Source organism: Squalius cephalus (genome assembly GCF_949319135.1).
Source record: "Squalius cephalus genome assembly, chromosome: 3".
NCBI classification, from domain to species: Eukaryota; Metazoa; Chordata; class Actinopteri; order Cypriniformes; family Leuciscidae; genus Squalius; species Squalius cephalus.
This window is the reverse complement of record NC_137124.1, coordinates 54,231,869-54,250,540: the sequence shown is the minus strand read 5'-3', so window position 1 is coordinate 54,250,540 and position 18,672 is coordinate 54,231,869. Positions and strand designations below refer to the sequence as shown.

The window sequence follows — 18,672 nt, the reverse complement described above, 5'->3', positions numbered from 1 at the left end:
TCAGAAACTCCTCACATGTCAGCTTAGCCCCCTCTGAGTAAACCCAGAACTAAAGAGGCCTTATCTGTGAGTCTGTCATCTCTTCTCACTCCTATGCTACAATCTCAGAAACGGCACACACAACATTGGGCTTTATGTCAATGAGCCATATTTGCCTGCACTGCCTCCTCCACCTCACTCTCCGCACAAATGCCAGAGGTCACTCTTTTCATTCAGGCAGAAATCAAAATGATAATGGCAGCTTGTTAAAAATTCTATTTGGATGTGCACATAGGCTACATCAAAAGGTGCTGACATGGAGTGGTTTGGGGTGCAGAGGGTTGTTAGCGATGTGGCTTACTGATAGCGCACATCAAAGCTATAGAGAGAGATGGAAATATGGGGTGGGGGTGGGGTAGGACACAATGACTATGTTCTGGGGCTGTTATAGTCAGCAAATGAAAATATACCAGGCACAATTTTACCGTTAATGCCTTGACATTGAAACACAAGCTATTTACCATGAAAAAAAAAAAAAACACTGACTCCATCAGATCCATCTAAATCAAGCTGATGCAATGGACGCAGTTTGGGAAATTATAAATGATAGCCAGACAGAAAACATGCAGAAAAAGAAATAAAGACAATAATAAAATAAATCCTCTAGTGGACCATTAATAAATGTGAGCAGCACAAGGCCACTTCAGGAGACAATGAGGCAGCAGGGATTTGCTCAAATTGGGACAGTGACTCCCAGGTTCCATTTTGCATCAGGTGTGGTCAACCTTTGAATGCTGCATCACTAACCATTAACCACCTAGATGGCATTTCAGTGCTTTCCTGGTTTAAAACCATTCCCAGCAAAGTTTTCCACATAGGCCAATTACTACAACTCTCGATGTCTGATTCGCCATGCCATTCATCTGAAGCAAGCTCAAGAGGACAGTGGATACCAGACCCACTGTACAAACCTGGGTGAAGCCAAACTAAATATTTACAATATCTAGACCCATAATGCTCGACCTCTAACATATAAGACTTCACTGGGTATGACTTGGTTGGTTTTTCAAAAAATATTCCTATAAACCTGTGGTAGCTACCCTCCTGTAGACTTCACTTCCAACCCTGCTCCAACATACCTCCCTGTTATTTTTCAAGCAATCCTGAACACCTCGATCAGCTGGATAAAGTGTGTTTGATTAGGAATGGAGCTGAACTCTGCAGGATGGTAGTAGCCCTCCAGGAGTAGGCTGGCTACCTCCGCTATAAACCAAAAATCTAATTTTAGGATTAAGTTTAGAATTGAGGTTAGAGTTGGGCTAAGGCTTGAGGTTGAGACTTGTGAAACATTCTCATCAATCTATCATTAGGGGTAATTAATGTATAAGCCTAGAGCAGGGGGGTCCAATCCTGGTTCTTAAGGGACATTTTCTTGTAGAGTTCAGACCCTAATTAAACACACCTGAACCATCTAATCAAAGTCTTCGGGATTACTAGTAAATTTCAAGCAGTTGTGTTGGAGCAGATTGGAATTAAAGGCCCTGTCCCAAATGGCACACTCCGGACTTGTGGACTTCCTCAGAGTCCACACTTTGGTGACGTCATGTAGTGCAGACCTATAGAGCCCTTGGCGCGAGTCCACGAGGGCGCATTGAGAGATATTTTTGGGACACACTCGATCGTAATAACGTGATAACCTATGCACGTGAACTCGACAATCGACTACTGTGGACTTTGACCAAAAACAGGAAGAAAATACAGGTATGTGCGCTGACTGAATTAACATCATTTTTATTCATATCTTTCACATCTACTGCAGTCAGATTCACCCGTGTTGACTGAAGGAATCACTCACAATGCCTGTGCACTTGTAATGACACATCAAGGATGTTAAGAGGCTAAAAGCAGGTTTAAAACTTGCCCCATTGAAGTCAACAGGGTGCAAATTTTAAAAAGAGGATAACACGGTGTAGGCAACACCGATTTTTGTCGTTGTTCTCTGTACTGACAGCACTCCAAATTTACAAAAAAAATGAGCTCAATGTTCAAATTTACCGGAGTTCTCCTTTAAGAGCGTTAAAATGCTGAATGGGACGGACTAGGGACTCGTAGACTCAGCGAGCACGCGCAATTTAACCTGTATGACTTTCTTTCTTCTGCTGAACACAAAAGAAGATATTTTGAAGAAAGTCGATAACCAAACGACTGATGGACCCCATTGACTTCCATAGAAGGGAAAAAAAATACTATGGATGTCAATGGGGACCAGCAACTGTTTAATTACCAACCTTCTTTAAAATATCTTCTTTTGTGTTTAGCAGAAGAAAGGAAATCATACAGGTTTGGAACAACTTGAGGGAGAGTAAATGATGACAGAATTTTCATTTTTGGGTGAACTATCCCTTTAAGTCCATGAGACCGAAAGTCCTCATGAAGTGCGCCATTTGGGACAGGGCCAAACTCTACACGAAAGTGGCCCTCCATGTGCAGGACTGGACACCATTTGCCTAGAGTATAGTTTTTTATGCCTTGTGCAAAATCTGACATTCTAACTTTTTCTAAGTGTAATTAATTGATGGCCATTTGGTCAGATAGAATTGTCCATCCTGAAACATTCTTCAGGCTTTAGTGTTAAGTTCTTTAGTTCTTTAGGTTAAGAAGAATGTTAGGACTTTTGTTTGCTTGGACCTGTCGTTCTACTACCAACAGAAGATCAAGAAACAAGTCATACTTTGCAAAATTGTTATCTAGGTCAGTGGTTAACAGCCCTGTTCATAAAGGCACATTTTGGAGGTCTCCCTAATCACGATTCATTCAACTCATCAGCTCAGGAACATGGTTGTGAACAGCTGATTTAGGTGAACACTGAATCGGTTGTGAAAAACCAAGTAAATAAACTTGCCGACCTTAAAATGAGCATTAAAGTGAAGTACTGCTGACTTATGGCTTTCACACACCCATAGGGTTTAAGAACATATTTGTCTTTTCCTCACAGCATTCTGCACTCCGCATTGTTGCATTATAATTGCATTACTCTTTCATAACTGATATCTGATCCACTTAAGTTATCCACAGCATGATAAAGCAAGGTCAGCACTGGCCTTTCCTGATGGGCGATACAAAATACCACATGCTTCATCCAGGTCTCTCATTTCATTAGCTATTCTTTGAATTTCCAATTAGGCTGAGGGCATCAAGACAGAGCTTTCAGGTCTTTTTCTAGCGGACTCGAGCAGGCCCTGTTCTGCTCCTGTGCACCTTTGTTAGAGGAAGGGCATTGTCCGGGAGGAAAAGCATGCCAAACGTCAGCTGCTGCACCCTCTGAGTATTCCATTAAGAGTAAAAGGAGAGTGCAGATAATGAGAGTCCACATCAGCTGAGCATAACACCTAGACAGAACTGGAAGGAAGAGGCTTTGGTTTGATTTTTTGGTTTATCTCTCTCTCTTTCTTTCTCTATCTGCTCTGATTTGGTTAGTGCTGGTTCCACGCCATAACAATCCTCTGGACAAAAAAGTCTGCCTCTGATTATTAATAAACCTTAAGGCAAGCATCATTATTTTTTCAGCTAGGCCTTTTTTGTAATGTGCAGACAACACTTTTATACGTTTCCCAGGGGCCCGAGCTCCCCATCTCTCTGTGATCTTATTAGCATCCCATCTTCTCCTGTCTGCTGACCAAACTGCATTGCTATGCATTTCTGTCTCTTTGACCTCTGTGTGGATGGAATTCATTTGGCCTTTTCATCTTCTCCTTCTCTTTCTCTGGGCTGATTTGGCTTAAGCAGGCAGCTGGCCTTGGTAATTTCAGATAAACACTATTTAAAGAAATATGGACTGTGGAAAGAGGATGAGGATAAAAGAGTTAGGATATAGTTGAGCTTCAAAGAAGACTCATCAGGCACTTATTACCTTCTGAATGTGGATGTGCCACTGATTTACTGTAGTATGTATGCAGGTTTTGAATATTTATTTATTTTTTGACAATTTTTTAACCTTGACAATAATTATTAAATAAGTTAAAAATAATACATATTTTATTTTATTAAATAAAAAAGTAGGGAAAAAAAAAGGTAAGGTAAAGTGAAACAGAACAGCCCTTTTTACTGTTATACACTTCTGGCAAATGCTAGATGTCCTTGGTAGAGCGTTGAGAGCGTCAACATCATTACCAAGACAGATTATCATAAAGAACTAGCTTGAGACTTAATTTATTAATAATCTAGAAGTTTATCAGGTTCACAAAATCATCATGACAATAGTGTGTCTGAATGGTCTACTGCAGTGCTTGCTTATAATAAACAAAACATTATCATCCCTTGGTGTGGATGCCAACATAGCTATTGTTATAGTATATTTCTTGGTGTGAACGGGCCTTTAATCGTGGAGAAAAATAATATCTTAACCGATCATGCTAATATACAAGAAAAGTTAGAAGAGAGTATGAACATCTGCAACCACCCAGAACAACCTAGCAATCTAGAAAGCTCTATTAACCACGCATAAACCACACACGCCTTGTGTCATGCACAAACACCACTAACATTTTCACTTTGTTATTTTTGGAATTCTATTTGTTGCTGATAGTGGTGTGGAAATTAAATAAATTCAATAATTCACAACATTTACATGACGCTGCCATTTCCACCACATCTCAAGTTATGCTTTTTGTTTTAATAACAATCTGTGAAGGAAATCACATTTTAAACAATTTCCTACGATCACTTCATGAACTTTTTGAAGCGTCAAAACGGTAGTTGCGTAGATGTCTATGGAGGGACAGAAAGCTCTCAGATTTCATCAAAAAGATCTTCATTTGTGTTCCGAAGATGAACGAAAGCCTTACGGGTTTGAAACATGAGGGTGAGTAATTAATGACAGAATTTTGGGGTGAACTATCCCTTTAATGAAAGTCTGGTTCTGGTACAAGGGTAAAACAAAATGTATTCATAAAAGGCATTTAAAAAATATGGCAAAACTAATTGCTGAAATATCTTAGATTAAATAAAGTGCCTATAGTCTAGAAAAACACATACGATGACTATTTAAAGCAATCACAGACCGCCAACCACTGAATCACTGAATGTTTTAGAGACAAAACCCAAAGCAGCAGTGAGCAGATTTATTCCAATCCAGTGGACACGTACCATAAGAGCAAGAGAGAAAGTAAAGGATGTTGTGTGCGGCTCTGTAAAGGACTCTGGGCTTGATGAGGTGCAGCAGTTGAATGATATACAGAGGCGAGCTCAGGCGAGAGCTGTCCATTAGTTACAGGGTCCTGTAATGTTGGGACTGCAGTACATTATTTTCAAATGCATCAGTCAGCGTTGTGCAGTACAGATAAATTCGAATGCCTCGGATATGTAATGCATACTCTCACCACTGCTATATTACGTGATGGGTCAGAAGGGCAGCGCACAAGAGGGGAAAAAATGTAATTTATTTTTCACTGTGGCCAGTGTTCTTCCCATTAGCTTCAAACGTGAGATAAGTTATAGCTTTTATCAAGCACCTTTAGCCACCAGAGCACGCTGCACACAATGCCGTGGCGCTGAAAATGAGATTTAGAGGTAACGTGAGCGAGGGAGAGGTCAGTGATGACCCCATGTATGGCCCCTTTGTGTGACACGGCACAAGGACAAACATCATCGTTCTGATGAGTTCAATAAACACCAGTATTACAAAAACTTAATTGTAACTAGATTTGAACATTTTATGAAGAAAATGTGTGTGGTTGCAAGGGTGCTCTGGGGGTCATTGACAGATCTGTTAATTTACTAAGAAAAACAGAGAAAATGCAATGACCTGAATACACCTCTTCTCTTTAATTTAAGGGAAAAAAATCAGTAAATCAGAAAAAAGTCCTGATATAATAAAGTCGAAATCATTAGAAGAATACAATTTTAAAAATACTTTTTTCTTTGATTTGTATTTTTTTTTCAATTGTATTTTATCAAAACTTCTTCACTTTTCTATTCATATTTGAAAACGTTAAATCAAGGTAGTGTGGCAACCATCGTGCAGAGAAAGAAACATGAACCAAGAAATTAAGTAATTTTTTCAAAGAAAAATATCATTTTCAAGGCATTATATTTTTATTTTTAAAACATTTTTTTAAAAATAAGGATTAAAGATGCGTACATTTACATAAATGCATGGTAAGGAAAATATGTTTTTAGAATATGTTTTATTCATTAAATTTAAACTTTTCTTGTGGTATTAAAGTCTTTCCAAACCATATGAAACCAGCATGAATATATATAGAGAGTACTATAAGTTTCCAAGATCTTCTTAACTTGAACACTCTTATTTGACCTAGGTGGTTGCTCTCTGACCTAAAACCAAGTCTACTGTATATGATATTCTGGTCCATAGATATGGCTTGGGTCTCTATTTCAGTTTCACTATGAGTTTTTTTTTTCATCATAGCTTGTTTCATCATCCAGTAGGTGGAAAGCTGATTGCTCAGAAAAAGAATAGCACACGAGTCCTCAGCAAGCAACACGATTTGAGGTATTATTCATATCTATAACTTAAATGGTGCAGGACAAGATTTCCACCATGACTAATCAGAGGTCAGAAAACAGCTCTGGGAATCATTTCATGTTTGGTAGACTTCAAAAGGAGGAGCTAGACACTAAACTGAACCGCTGTCCCCAGGGCTGACAGCTGACATCACCCGATTCCCTGCCAGAGCACATCTCGTATGTGCGTATGTATGGACTGAGGCCAAGGTTATCACAGCATAACCCAGAGGCAACAATTTGACAGTCTATTAGTAAGTATTCAATGACTGATGAAACAGACATGGTCCGCTTTAAGTTAATGATTCATACTCAACAGAGCTCGCTTCTACTCACTTCCCTCTACACTGAATGCTTGAGAAAGAAAAAAGAAAAAGAAAAAAACCTCCTCGTTCAGATCTGTAAAAGATAAGCGGGCCTTTCAATCAAAGCCAGTTCTAGTCATTCTGCATCTTAGAGTCAATTATTGACAACTGACTAATTAGTTGTGCCCTTTTAAGCCTCTCTCTTTGTTTGGAGCTGTTTAAATATGCAAAATCAATAGTAGCTCTAATGCCCCACACACTAATGCTATGAGTCCAGCCGCATCTATCAAAGAAATTAAGACTTTCACTCAAATTAACATCAACTTTTCTTATTGCAAAAGCGTTTTAGACTGCGATCTTTATCCTATATGAAGCTATATCTAAAAAAGCAATTCATATTTTATGTGAAAATGTCATTGGTGTTAATCATTGAATAACAAATTTAATTACAAAAAAAAAAAAAAAAAAAAAGTGTATTATGGAAAGATGACAAATGTAAAGCAGCAATGTGACCCTTGCATTTATAAAGCATTTTACTGAAGATAAGTAATAGAGGAAGTGGAGGGGAATAGGATCATGATATGACCTGGGATATGAACAGCTTTTAAAGTAGAGATTGAAACCGAAGTAACAACAGATCATTTCTTCTATATTGTAACGTACTATCGGATATAGTATAGTGTAACGGATTATCAAAATGTAAAAAAAAAAATTTTTAAAAAGGATGGGGACTTGGGTTCTATGCATTGATTGTTGACTGAATTTTGAGACAAACAGAGGCAAAAGAATGTAAGCTATTGTCATTTATTATTTATGACAAAAAATATGAGGGCAAAAAAATATTTACGAAAAAAATGTACCTTTTAAAAATGTACCTTCCACTACCTTTTGTGTACAGCTTTGAGAAAACTAGTAAAATGTTGCATTTTATTCTTAGTTTGATTAGCTTTCACAAAGCAACATTTCAAAACAGACCAACATTTGTTAGGCTAATAAATAACCCCGAATATTCTCTTAAAGGTATGGTCACATTAGAGAAATTCTGAATGCAAGAATGTCCATTGTCTATAGTGTCGCGATGTACAGTATGTAGCACAGCTCATGCAGAAGTCACTTTCAAACCAAGCAACTTTTTTTTGGTCAATGTGGCGAATCTGGGTGACTGGAACCTGTTACAAAATCTGCAAAGGGAAATCTTCTGCTCTCACATGAAATTCTAGATTGTGTGGAGTCCTATTAAGATTGCTGGATTTCGCTCACGCACGCACACACACAAAAAAACGCCATAACAGCAATAATAAAGCAGGATGCAGCTGCTGCTTATGCTAACATTAGCACACAAGTGCCCATACATGTATACATACATGTACGGTATTCATGAGGACATCACCTTCCTTCAGGCTAAATGAAGGAACATGGATATGTTGGGTCTGAGCATCAGGTCACCTCATTCTCTCTCCTCATTTTGGGCCAGCTCTGTTTACCACACATGGGCAGCATAAATGAATTATGGAGGGGCCCACAAGATACTATTAATTACAGATCTGCCAAGCACTGTGAATTATTCAGTCATTTGCTTATGTAGGCGTTTATGGCATGCTATAGTTAACATAACTGCCTAACCAAGCATCAGATACCCTCAGGGGTATCTGTGTGTTTCAGGTCCTCCTTACGCTCAGGCAGGTGCAATACGCTGAATAAAGACACATGGGAGCACATGGGTTTTTCCATTTAGCAGATGGAGAGCAGAGGAACGGGATTGAGGTCATGCACTGCATATGCAACAACACACAGTAGCATCCAGTCAGTAGTGGCTGTTGTCATGTAAAAAATGGGTCTATTGCAACACTTAGTGGGCTGCTTACCTGCATTGACAATCCTGAAACTACACTGAAAAGAAGGTAGATAAATTATGTTGCCTTATAAGATGCCTTGTTTTAGTTTTTTTGGCTCACGGAAAAGGCAATCCATTGAGACAAACTCTTTAAAAATGTTCATCCCAAGACAGTGGAAAAATATAAATTCTAAATGTGTTCAGGGCTGAATAATAATGATGAAAAACAGTTACAAACTGGACTATTCAACCAAGGCTCATTGGGAAAAAAGTGCCTGAGGCGACATTTCTGCAAAATGATACTCCAAAAAATTACGCTGGTCGTTACGCTGGTTCATATTGCATCAGTTCAGAAATCAAATGTCCAGTGAGCGCTGCTAAAAGGTTACTGTTCTATTGCATTAGAAAATAATGTACCACCTACACTAAAGCTAACCGAGTGTTAATAAAAGCAAATGTGACATAAAAAGTTAAGTCTTTTATTGAGACTCGTACCTTAGTGCTTCGCATCACAAGTGCACTGCTGTACCAGGTGAGCTATCGAGCAAGTTTACTTCATCAGAAAAGACAGACAGACAGTACACAGTGAGGCAGCTCTGTAAGGTTTGGAACACACTGATTGTCACAACAGAGAAAGCTGATTCAAGCTTCATGGAAATTCAATAGTTTGAAACTTACTTTAGCTTTGATGCTTTGATCTGAGAGAGATTCCTCAGGCTGCTCCGGTACAACATCCCGACTGGATTCCATCATATCTCAGACTAGTAGTGGAGAGAGAGAGACAGAGAGATGCCAGATCAGTGTTCAGGTTTAGCTAAATGAAAATGAATACGTCAGCAGTAACTCACATAAAGTAGGCTAACTTCAGATCAACCCAGTCCAAGCGGAAAAACGTGCCAATGGCTTCATTTGTGCAAAAAACGTTGCTTCTAGCTAATTTTGCGACACTTTTTAAGTGAAATCTCCTGTGAGAATCTGAAACTGATTAACATGAATCTGACAAAGTTTTGTGTTGTTCGTATCAGTTCGGAAATGAAATGTCTGATGAGTGGCGCTGGTGAGTCTTTGAGATCTTTTATCGTGACTCGTGTTTCACAGGACTGTTTCAAGTGCAGTTCTGTACCAGGTGAGCTAACGAGCAAGTTTACTGGTTAGAAAAGTACAAACATGGAGCTGGTTATGTGATGCAAACGTTAATATTAGTTTATAAATCCTGTGTTATAGTAAAAGGGTTTTGAGTTCAGTCTTTATTATTCCATTATCTGCTCCTGTGCTCATAATTTGTGGAAATGAAAAATTAAAGCTGTTGCTGTTTTACTGCCTTTAGTGTTCATTTCAGCTGGAATCTGCAGTGAATTCATTTATGGTGTTTTAGGGTACGTTTACACGACAACGATATGCTTAAAACGGAGCAAAGTTTTTCCTTTGTAATATGCATGAGCATGACGTCATCGTCAGATTCGCGTTTCTGTTGTTTATATACACTGAGACCGTTTTCAAAAACTTACACTCTGAAACCCGTTTTCAAAAGTTTGCATTTTTAGGCACCCAAAACGCTGTTGTCGTGTAAATGAACAACCAAAATGCATAAAAAGTTTTCCGTTTTTAGTTGAAAACGGTGTCGTGTAAACAGCTCCTTATAGAAATGTAGGTAGAGGCACTTGTTTCTGAAACCAATCAATTACATGAAATTAGTATCAGGCTTTACAAGAGACAGCCAAGGACTTAGTCCACCAATAACTTTAGTCATCCAACAGCTGGCTAATTGATTAGGCTAGTTTGTAGTTTATAGTTTATCCTCTTTAAAGCACTGCCGCTACAGCCATACACATGCAAATGGATACGTCAACAAGTGCTAAACCCTCCGACTTGATTTTGAGAATATGTAGTTGTGTACATCCCTACATGTGAAGAGCACCCTGAACGTCAAATATCAAACACAAAGCAAGCTGCTCCTCTCTATCTACCCGTGAATGGATGATTGTTTACTTGAAGTGTTTTGAGTCACTTATGTGATTACCATGACAGAGAGCAGTCTAGGTCCTTTCAGAGAGCACCAATCTCCATCTTTTCCAAGGGCCACCTCAATTATTCATAGCCTGGTCCTATTTGTGTCTTTGTGCTCTACGAAGCTGTTACTCAGCATGCTAAAACCTTCACAGCTGAAGCTAGATTGCCAGTTTTATGGGAGAGCATCTTCTGAAATAAATGCTAGCCAAGTGACATGCAGCGAGGGGTCAAGGTGCACAGCAAATGTGAAGGAGCGCGCATGGATTGGGCTGTAATCAAGTACCACGCCTCATTCACTCTAGAGTAGAATAAAATAATACATCTCAAGTGCCCAGTCGAACTGTAATGAATGTAAGACGCTGTAAAAGTTCAGACCCGGACATATATGGCTTTAAAGAAATTGTGTAAGACTGACCCTGAATCGTTTTCATTAAAAGCATCTTTTTTATATTCATGAATTAATTCAAGTGCAGAAAACTAGAAAGGAGACTACTTTAAGTGTCACAGGGGTTCTGATATTTCTGTCATCTTGTAGTTCGACCCATTGACGTATCTGTGGCTGAGTAAAGGCGGATAACTACCTTTTTTATTTAAAGGGAGATTGTCAAAAAAATTGCCATCATGCTCACTTACCTTCATGTTGTTCCAAACCCTGTCCAAGCGTTTGTTTGTTTTGTTGTTTGTTTTTTTCCCCATACAATATAAGTAGATAAAGACCAGGAACATCTATGGTCAGCATTTATCACTTTCATTAAAGGAGAACTCCGGTCAATTTGAACATTGACCTTGAACAACATCCTTGATGTGTCATTACAAGTGCCCAGCCATGTGAGTGATTCCTTCGGAGTGAACACGGTGAATCTGACTGCAGTAGATGTGAAAGATATGAATAAAAATTATGTTTATTCAGCCAGCGCACATACCTGTATTTACATCCTGTTTTCGGTCGAAGTCCACAGTAGTCGATTGTCGAGTTCGGGCGCATGATCGTACGTACTAAACCTATGCGCGTGAACTCGACAATCGATTACTGTGGGCTTCGACCGAAAACAGGATGTAAATACAGGTATGTGCGCTGACTGAATAAACATAATTTTTATTAATATCTTTCACATCTACTGCAGTCAGATTCACGCGTGTTCACTCTGAAGGAATCACTCACAATGGCTGGGCACTTGTAATGACACATCAAGGATGTTAAGAGGCTAAAAGCAGGTTTAAAACTTGCCCCATTGAAGTCAACAGGGTGCAAATTTTAAAAAGAGGATAACAAGGTGTAGGCAACACCGATTTTTGTGGTTGTTCTCTGTACTGACAGCACTCCAAATTTACAAAAAAATGAGCTCAATGTTAAAATTGACCGGAGTTCTCCTTTAAAGGGAAAGAGCAGCTTTGACATTGTGCTAAATATTTCTTTTTGTGTTTTAGGCAACAGAGAGTCCCATTGGTTTGGAATGACAGGGTGAGTAATTTATTACAGAAATGAAGGTAACACTTTACATGAAGGTCTCATTTATAAACATTAAGTTAATAATGCATTGACTAACATGAACTATCAATGAGCAACATATTTTTAAAGCATTTATTAACCTTTGTTAATGTTATTTAATAAGCGTTCATGTTAGTTAACTTTTGTTCCCTCATTTCCCATTTTAAAAGGTTTCCACGGTTTTCAAGTATGGAGGCGCTTGAAACATTCAGTTACGCTCTAGGCGAGGGTTCCTCAAACTCGGTCCTGGAGGGCCACTGTCCTGCACAGTTTAGCTCCAACCCTGATCAAACACACCTAGCTGTGAGTTTCTAGTGATCCTGAAGACATTGATTAGCTTGCTCAGGTGTGTTTGATCAGTGTTGGAGCTAAACTCTGCAGGACAGCGGCCCTCCAGGACCGAGTTTGAGGAACCCTGCTCTAGGCGGTGGGACTAAAGTCTGTAAAGTCTAAGTCTGTGGCAAAACTCAAGTGTTTACCATTCAGATCAAAAAAGAAGGTCAAAAGCACTTGTCAGAGGCACGCAACTCCTTTTAGCTTTAGGTAAGTGCCTATTACCAACATAATCCAATCAGAATTAAATTAATACATCATTCGATCATTCGAACTGTTATTATATATAGAGATTTGTGTGTTTGTGCACTTGATATCAGGAAGCAACGTAATACGCACATGACGACAGGAAGGTGACGCCGTTGCGTAAATCGAGTTACCCCTCCCACTTCTGCTAGTTTTACTGAGATTTCTTATCCCGTGCGAATTGGCCATTATTATTACAGACGTCCTGTGGTAAAATTACATTACTCCATCTACCCAGCAAGGGGAGGAGGGATGTGATCAGAAAATGACGACAGCCAGATTCAAACTTGGGTTGCACACATAATCACCACTACTGTGTCAGGGCCTGTGCACTTTCTGCTGGGCCAACACTGCAATGAAACACAACACTAAACTAAACTAAACTGAACTAAAACATTTCCACTTTTGAAAACTAACAAAAGCTACTGATTTTGCATCTCTGCATTATATTAGGTATTTATATATTATACCTCATAAATAAACAAACTGTTATATGTGACTATTAAGTTAAGCTGGGTGCACACTGTACGATTTATAATAGTCCTTTATGACTGTTGCTTGTCAGACTGTACGAACATGATCCCAGCTGTAAGCCATGGCACACTGTGGGATCTCAGTTGTCATTAATGTCAGATGGTACGGCAGTCAAGATGTGTTAAAAACGGACTCACGCAAGAAGACTCATCCGGTGTTTACATTATCAATCTGTGACATGTTCGGTAACTGTGAGACTGCGGCTAGCAAACAAAAACAATCTTTAGTGTTAATTTTGATCATGGTTAGAGAGTTGGACTTGTAACCTGAAGGTCACAGGTTTGATTCACAACACCGGGAGGAAAATGAACAGCGCTCTCTTCCAGCAATACCCACGACTGAGCAAAGCAACGAACCCCCAATCGCTCCCCGGGAACCGCAGCAAATAGCTGCCCACTGCTCCAGGTGTGTGTGTCCACGGTTTGCAGTGTGTGTCACTGATCACTGCTCCTAAATGAGTGAGCAGTAAATTGAATGGATTAAATGCAGGGGACAAATTCCAAGTATTGGTTACCATACTTGGCCCTCACGTCACTTCAATTTACATAAATTCCCATAATCGATCGTTGTTAAAATTAACAATCAAATAATAGATTAATAATTGTTAACCTTAACCTCCCAATTATGAAGCAGGGGCACTACTAAGTTATCATGTTACTCAACAACTAACACAAAATACATTTGAAAGCTTAGAAGCTTATATATGACCATAAGTTGACAAGTGCTATTGAATTTGCTGACATATTAGAATTGCTCGTTTTTTCATAGCATGAAAAAATAGCTGCTTTATTGCTTTATTTCAAAATGTGAACTGTAAAATCATAGTACAGAACAGATAGACTTCATATATCGTTTAAAACGTCTCAACTAGCAGATTACAAGCATATTTGTTTCAGTTAGAGACCAAACTATACCAAGTATTACTATGAAATAAACAGTGTAAACAATATGCATGTGATGCTTTTGTGCCACGTTTTGGTTTGTAGCTTCACAAAATAGCATAGTGGATCGCATATCTTTATTTAGAGCAGGTGGTCTCAAACGAGTCTAAAAACAACATAAGACGATGCTTAGATCACGGAGTGAAATGACATGCTGTTTGGCTAAAGCTACAGGACTGCTGGGATCTGATTGCGGCGAGAACATTTTCCAGAGCAATTTGAAAGTTCAACCAATGGAAACTGGATCTTGGGTATGGTAGGTGGGTGTAGTGGGTAGGGACGATGTGTGGAGACCAACTGGAGACTGTTTTACAGCTGGAGTACGCTTGGATTGGTTTGATCACTCAGATTGAGAGGTCTTGATTAAGCAGTAAAATCACTTGTTTGAGGTTTTTTTTTTAGACCCTTGGTTAATTATGTTTCAAAATAAACAGCTAGCTTACCTAATCCATTGCACGGTTTGAAGACGTTAATACACTCATAATATCTACGGCGCGCTTGCTTAATTTTTCCATGCACCTCAAAACTACGCACTCTAATGATGCCCTCACTTAAACAACCATTAAGTTTTATCGATTAGATTATTATTGACAATTAATCGATCGTCGATTAATCGTTAGCATCCCAAGTGGTGGTTTGTTGTTGTCTCCTATTGGATTTTGATTCAACGGTTGTCGTAGGAGAAGTGACACTGCAGGACTGTGCCTCAAAACTTCTGACACTGCCAGAATTTCGTTGGAGGTAAAATTTGATTGCAATGGTCATTAATCGGCTGTCGGCGAACATTTCAAACTAGCAATCAAAGACTTCAGATGGCCCAGGATTAGAGGAATCTTTTAGGATTCTCAATTTCTCTGACGGCCAAATCGTGGCCAAAATCAAACAGTGTGAATCTGGTATTACTTAATACTGATAATAAACTGCACAACACACAATTAAGTGGCGTGGCGCTGGCATGGCTGCTCTCATCTTCCCAGACACTGTGTATATATCTTCATTAGTGTGCTCTGATCAGAGCAGACAAATACACAAGCTACACAGAAGCAAGGATTAGAGATGCTTTTTACACAAAGACAATCAAGGCCACATAGCCTACTCGACTGCTCCGTTAAAAGATAAATGAATTTGAACGTGTGTTAGAGTACAGTACACATTAAAATTGGCTCGCCAAAAGGGAGTCCATCTTAACATTAAAGAGAGTCAATTAATATAAAAAAAAACACAATTGTTTAATTGTTTATTTATTAGTTTATTTATTTCGAGGATAACTATTTCCATGAAACTGTAATCTAAAAATATCTGATTAAAAGCATTACCGTGCGGTGATTTTATAAAGCATGTTAATCTTTCTGCTAGAAGAGGTTTGATTGAATGGTTTCATTAGTATGCAAGCAATTAATGAACTGTCTGCTTTGCAAAATTAAGACAATGGCTTCACGGGAACGTAAAAAAAAAAAAAAAAAAAACGAACTGTAATTACTGAACAATTATACACAATCCCAATATAGCGCTAATTTTCACTAGCACATAGGGGCATTTTTTGTTGTGTATGCGAGTGTATTGTTCTCATATAGTACGGTTTAAGGATTACGTTGCACACCAGTGCATAAAAATTACTTCATAAAGATGTTAACCTGACACACTATCGTGATCTATCATGAATAATTTTTCCATCTTATTGTAGAAATTATGAATGTTTACACTAGCAAAATTAATATTTAATTTCTAATTATTATTTCTATTCAAAAACTATTGTATGCAATAAAAATAAATAAAAATATATTACTAAAAAAAAACATTTTTGTAGAACAAAATTATTTTTATTATATTAGCTAATTCCACAAAATTCAGCATAACAGATCTTCAAGCACAGATTACTTATTCTCAAGCACAGATAGAGAACAAATAATTGAACCATTGACAGACAACATTTTATTTCACTTCATTTAACTTAATTCTTATTCCAATGTCTCTCCTCTTGGTTGCCATCTTAAGGGAAGAGTTTAGCATCCTTGTGAACTGCTGACTCATGTTAGTGTTAAATGAACAAGCATTTTTATTCATTCAAATTGTATGTCTTTCCCTTCTTGACTTTAAGAAGTGTTTATTTTTAAGGAAAAAAAAAAACAAATATCATTTGAGGTATTTGAATTCTTTAATCCCTTTTCTTAGCCAAACTACATTAAAACTTGTCTTTCTTTGGTTTAACAAAATGAAGATACATATAGCATATGCTTACAAAAGCATTATGTGAAACAGAAAATGCTTGATAATTGTGAGGAAGTAACAGTCACACTATTTTTGTTCTGTATAAATCCCACTTTACAGTTTAGAAATGTCCTGTATTCATTAAAATGCCATTCATGTTTTTTTAACAAATGTTCTTTAAAGAAAATAAAAAAAAGAAAAATGTAAAAAGTAAAAGAAATATACATCTTCTCATAAACCATTAATTCAAGAAATGGCTGTAAAAAAAAAAAAATCATTTTCTCCATGAATCTCATCAGTATGCAAGCGAATAATGAAACGTCTGCTCTGCATAATTAAGATGAAGGCTTAACGGCGATGTAAAGAAAAAAAAGAAAAGGAATTGCTATTACCAAAAAAAAAAAAAAAAAAAAATTCTCCCAATTACATCACGCTAATATTCATCACCCAAACGAACTCATATCTTAAAGCAAAAATTTCCAGGCGAATGAAATGAATGTGGATAATGATCTCGTCGCTTTAATTAACAATGGCTCTCAGAATCTCAGAGCAGGAGACCTGCCGAGACAGAGCGCCACAGCCATCAGATCGATCTGAAACCAAGGACAAGAGTTCCAGCCACGTACACTCAGGCTCCGAATATCCTCTCATACCCATCCAGATGCCCACGCACTGCTCCGAGCAGTTGCCAGACTGCCACACGACCTCCGGATCATCAGTCTTAGCAGTCATGTAGTGTACAATGGGCTCTGAAAGCAGTTAAGCACACACTTGGCTGTATAATTCTGTGGAAATATTACAAAAGGGATTGAGAACATCCCCAGGGCAAAGAGTTATCCTGGAAAGCGAGCACAGCGTCATGCCAACTTCATACCCAATCCAAAGGAAGTAGTTCCAGACACAACAAACGGGCAAAATCCTGAAGTTGTCCTGAAGAATCCCAACTTGACAGTAGATGAGAAAAAACATCTGAAGTCTGTTCGCTTTGAAAGGAGGCCTTGCGATGAACAACATAGAAAAACGATTATCACTTCTCCAGTCAACTGTACCAAAAACAAAATACAGACAATTTTTTCCTCCTACCACACACCCTCCCTCTTCTTGTACAACAGTGTGTCACGATCAAGTATGCAAAACAGGCCAGTGATTGCGAGGAGCCAAACACAAAAGGTAATAATGAATGGAATTAGCGAGATTGCAGACAGCAGGGAATGCCCGACGACAACGACGGCGATGGTCCCGCTCTCAGCATCGCTGTGCTGGCCAAGGCAGCATTGGCATTCCTGGGTGCCGGAGGAGCCCGTGCTCTCACATACTTACGTACTCATGCATTTACATTTCCTCATGAAGCTTCTCTCTACGTCCCTCTCTCTCTCCCTCTCTCTAGCTAAGCTGCAGTACGCAGCCAACATCACGAATGACTCCGCAGACACTCCTGTGGGGAAAGAAGCAAAGCTGGCAGCTCCTCAGAGGGGCACACGCCCAGCCAAGTGGGCAGGACGGCACCCAATAGTGTGGGGGGACGGCGGGGAACTTCCAACTTCCCCCTAAATGAGGCTTGTTGACATTTGCATTTCCCTTTCTTTTTGTGTCGTGCTAACATGCTCAATTGTTTTAGAATAGTGCCTTCTGCTACCGCCCTTTTGAAAAGCAATTTATTGTGCCAGTTTCCCCATATCTGCCATCCCCACGTCCCCTCCCCTGTCCCCTAGCCACCAGCTGCCAAGCTTTCTCACTCTTTGATGGTACATAGCCTGTGAGAATGCACTTTGTGCTTGTTTTCCGTGCTTGTCATCTTTGCTAGTTTGGGAAGTAGAACAGAGAGAACAAAAAATAAAAAATAAAAAATAAATCTTTTCTCTGTAACTTATGGGAACACTCCGAGACTGATGCAGGCACTCATAAATTATATGCTTCATTTGCATATTCATGGCATAAGACATTATGCAAATAACATGCGATTTGCATAATGGATTCCTCTTGTTGCCTCAGAAGCCTTGTGCTCCTTTTTATTTAATAATGAAAAAAAGCTTAAAGATGAGAAAGTGGGAAGAATGTTGCATCGATCTTTGCCTGAGTCGAGTCGTGTGTGCCAGTATCCCAAAACACATGCTGCTTCCCAGAAAAATGCAAGGAAATACTTGCCATGAAATACTGACAGATAAAGCCAATTCAAAACTTGATCTTCTAGAGTTACATTTTCTAATTAAATGGTGTGGTTGAGTATTATGTGCAAAAATAAGACAAGTTAATGCGCTAACAAGCACATCC

At 38.7% G+C, this 18,672-nt stretch overlaps 1 protein-coding gene across 1 annotated transcript in view; it reads right to left on the bottom strand.

The window, feature by feature from the left end:
- pmfbp1 (polyamine modulated factor 1 binding protein 1) overlaps positions 1-18,672 on the bottom strand; it is a 212,449-nt gene that overhangs the window by 154,757 nt on the left and 39,020 nt on the right. The window contains exon 2 of the mRNA XM_079865493.1: positions 9,319-9,401. Within this exon, the coding sequence (XP_079721619.1) occupies positions 9,319-9,393 (75 nt within the window). The 5' untranslated portion in view covers positions 9,394-9,401. The remainder of the gene's footprint in view (positions 1-9,318; positions 9,402-18,672) is intronic.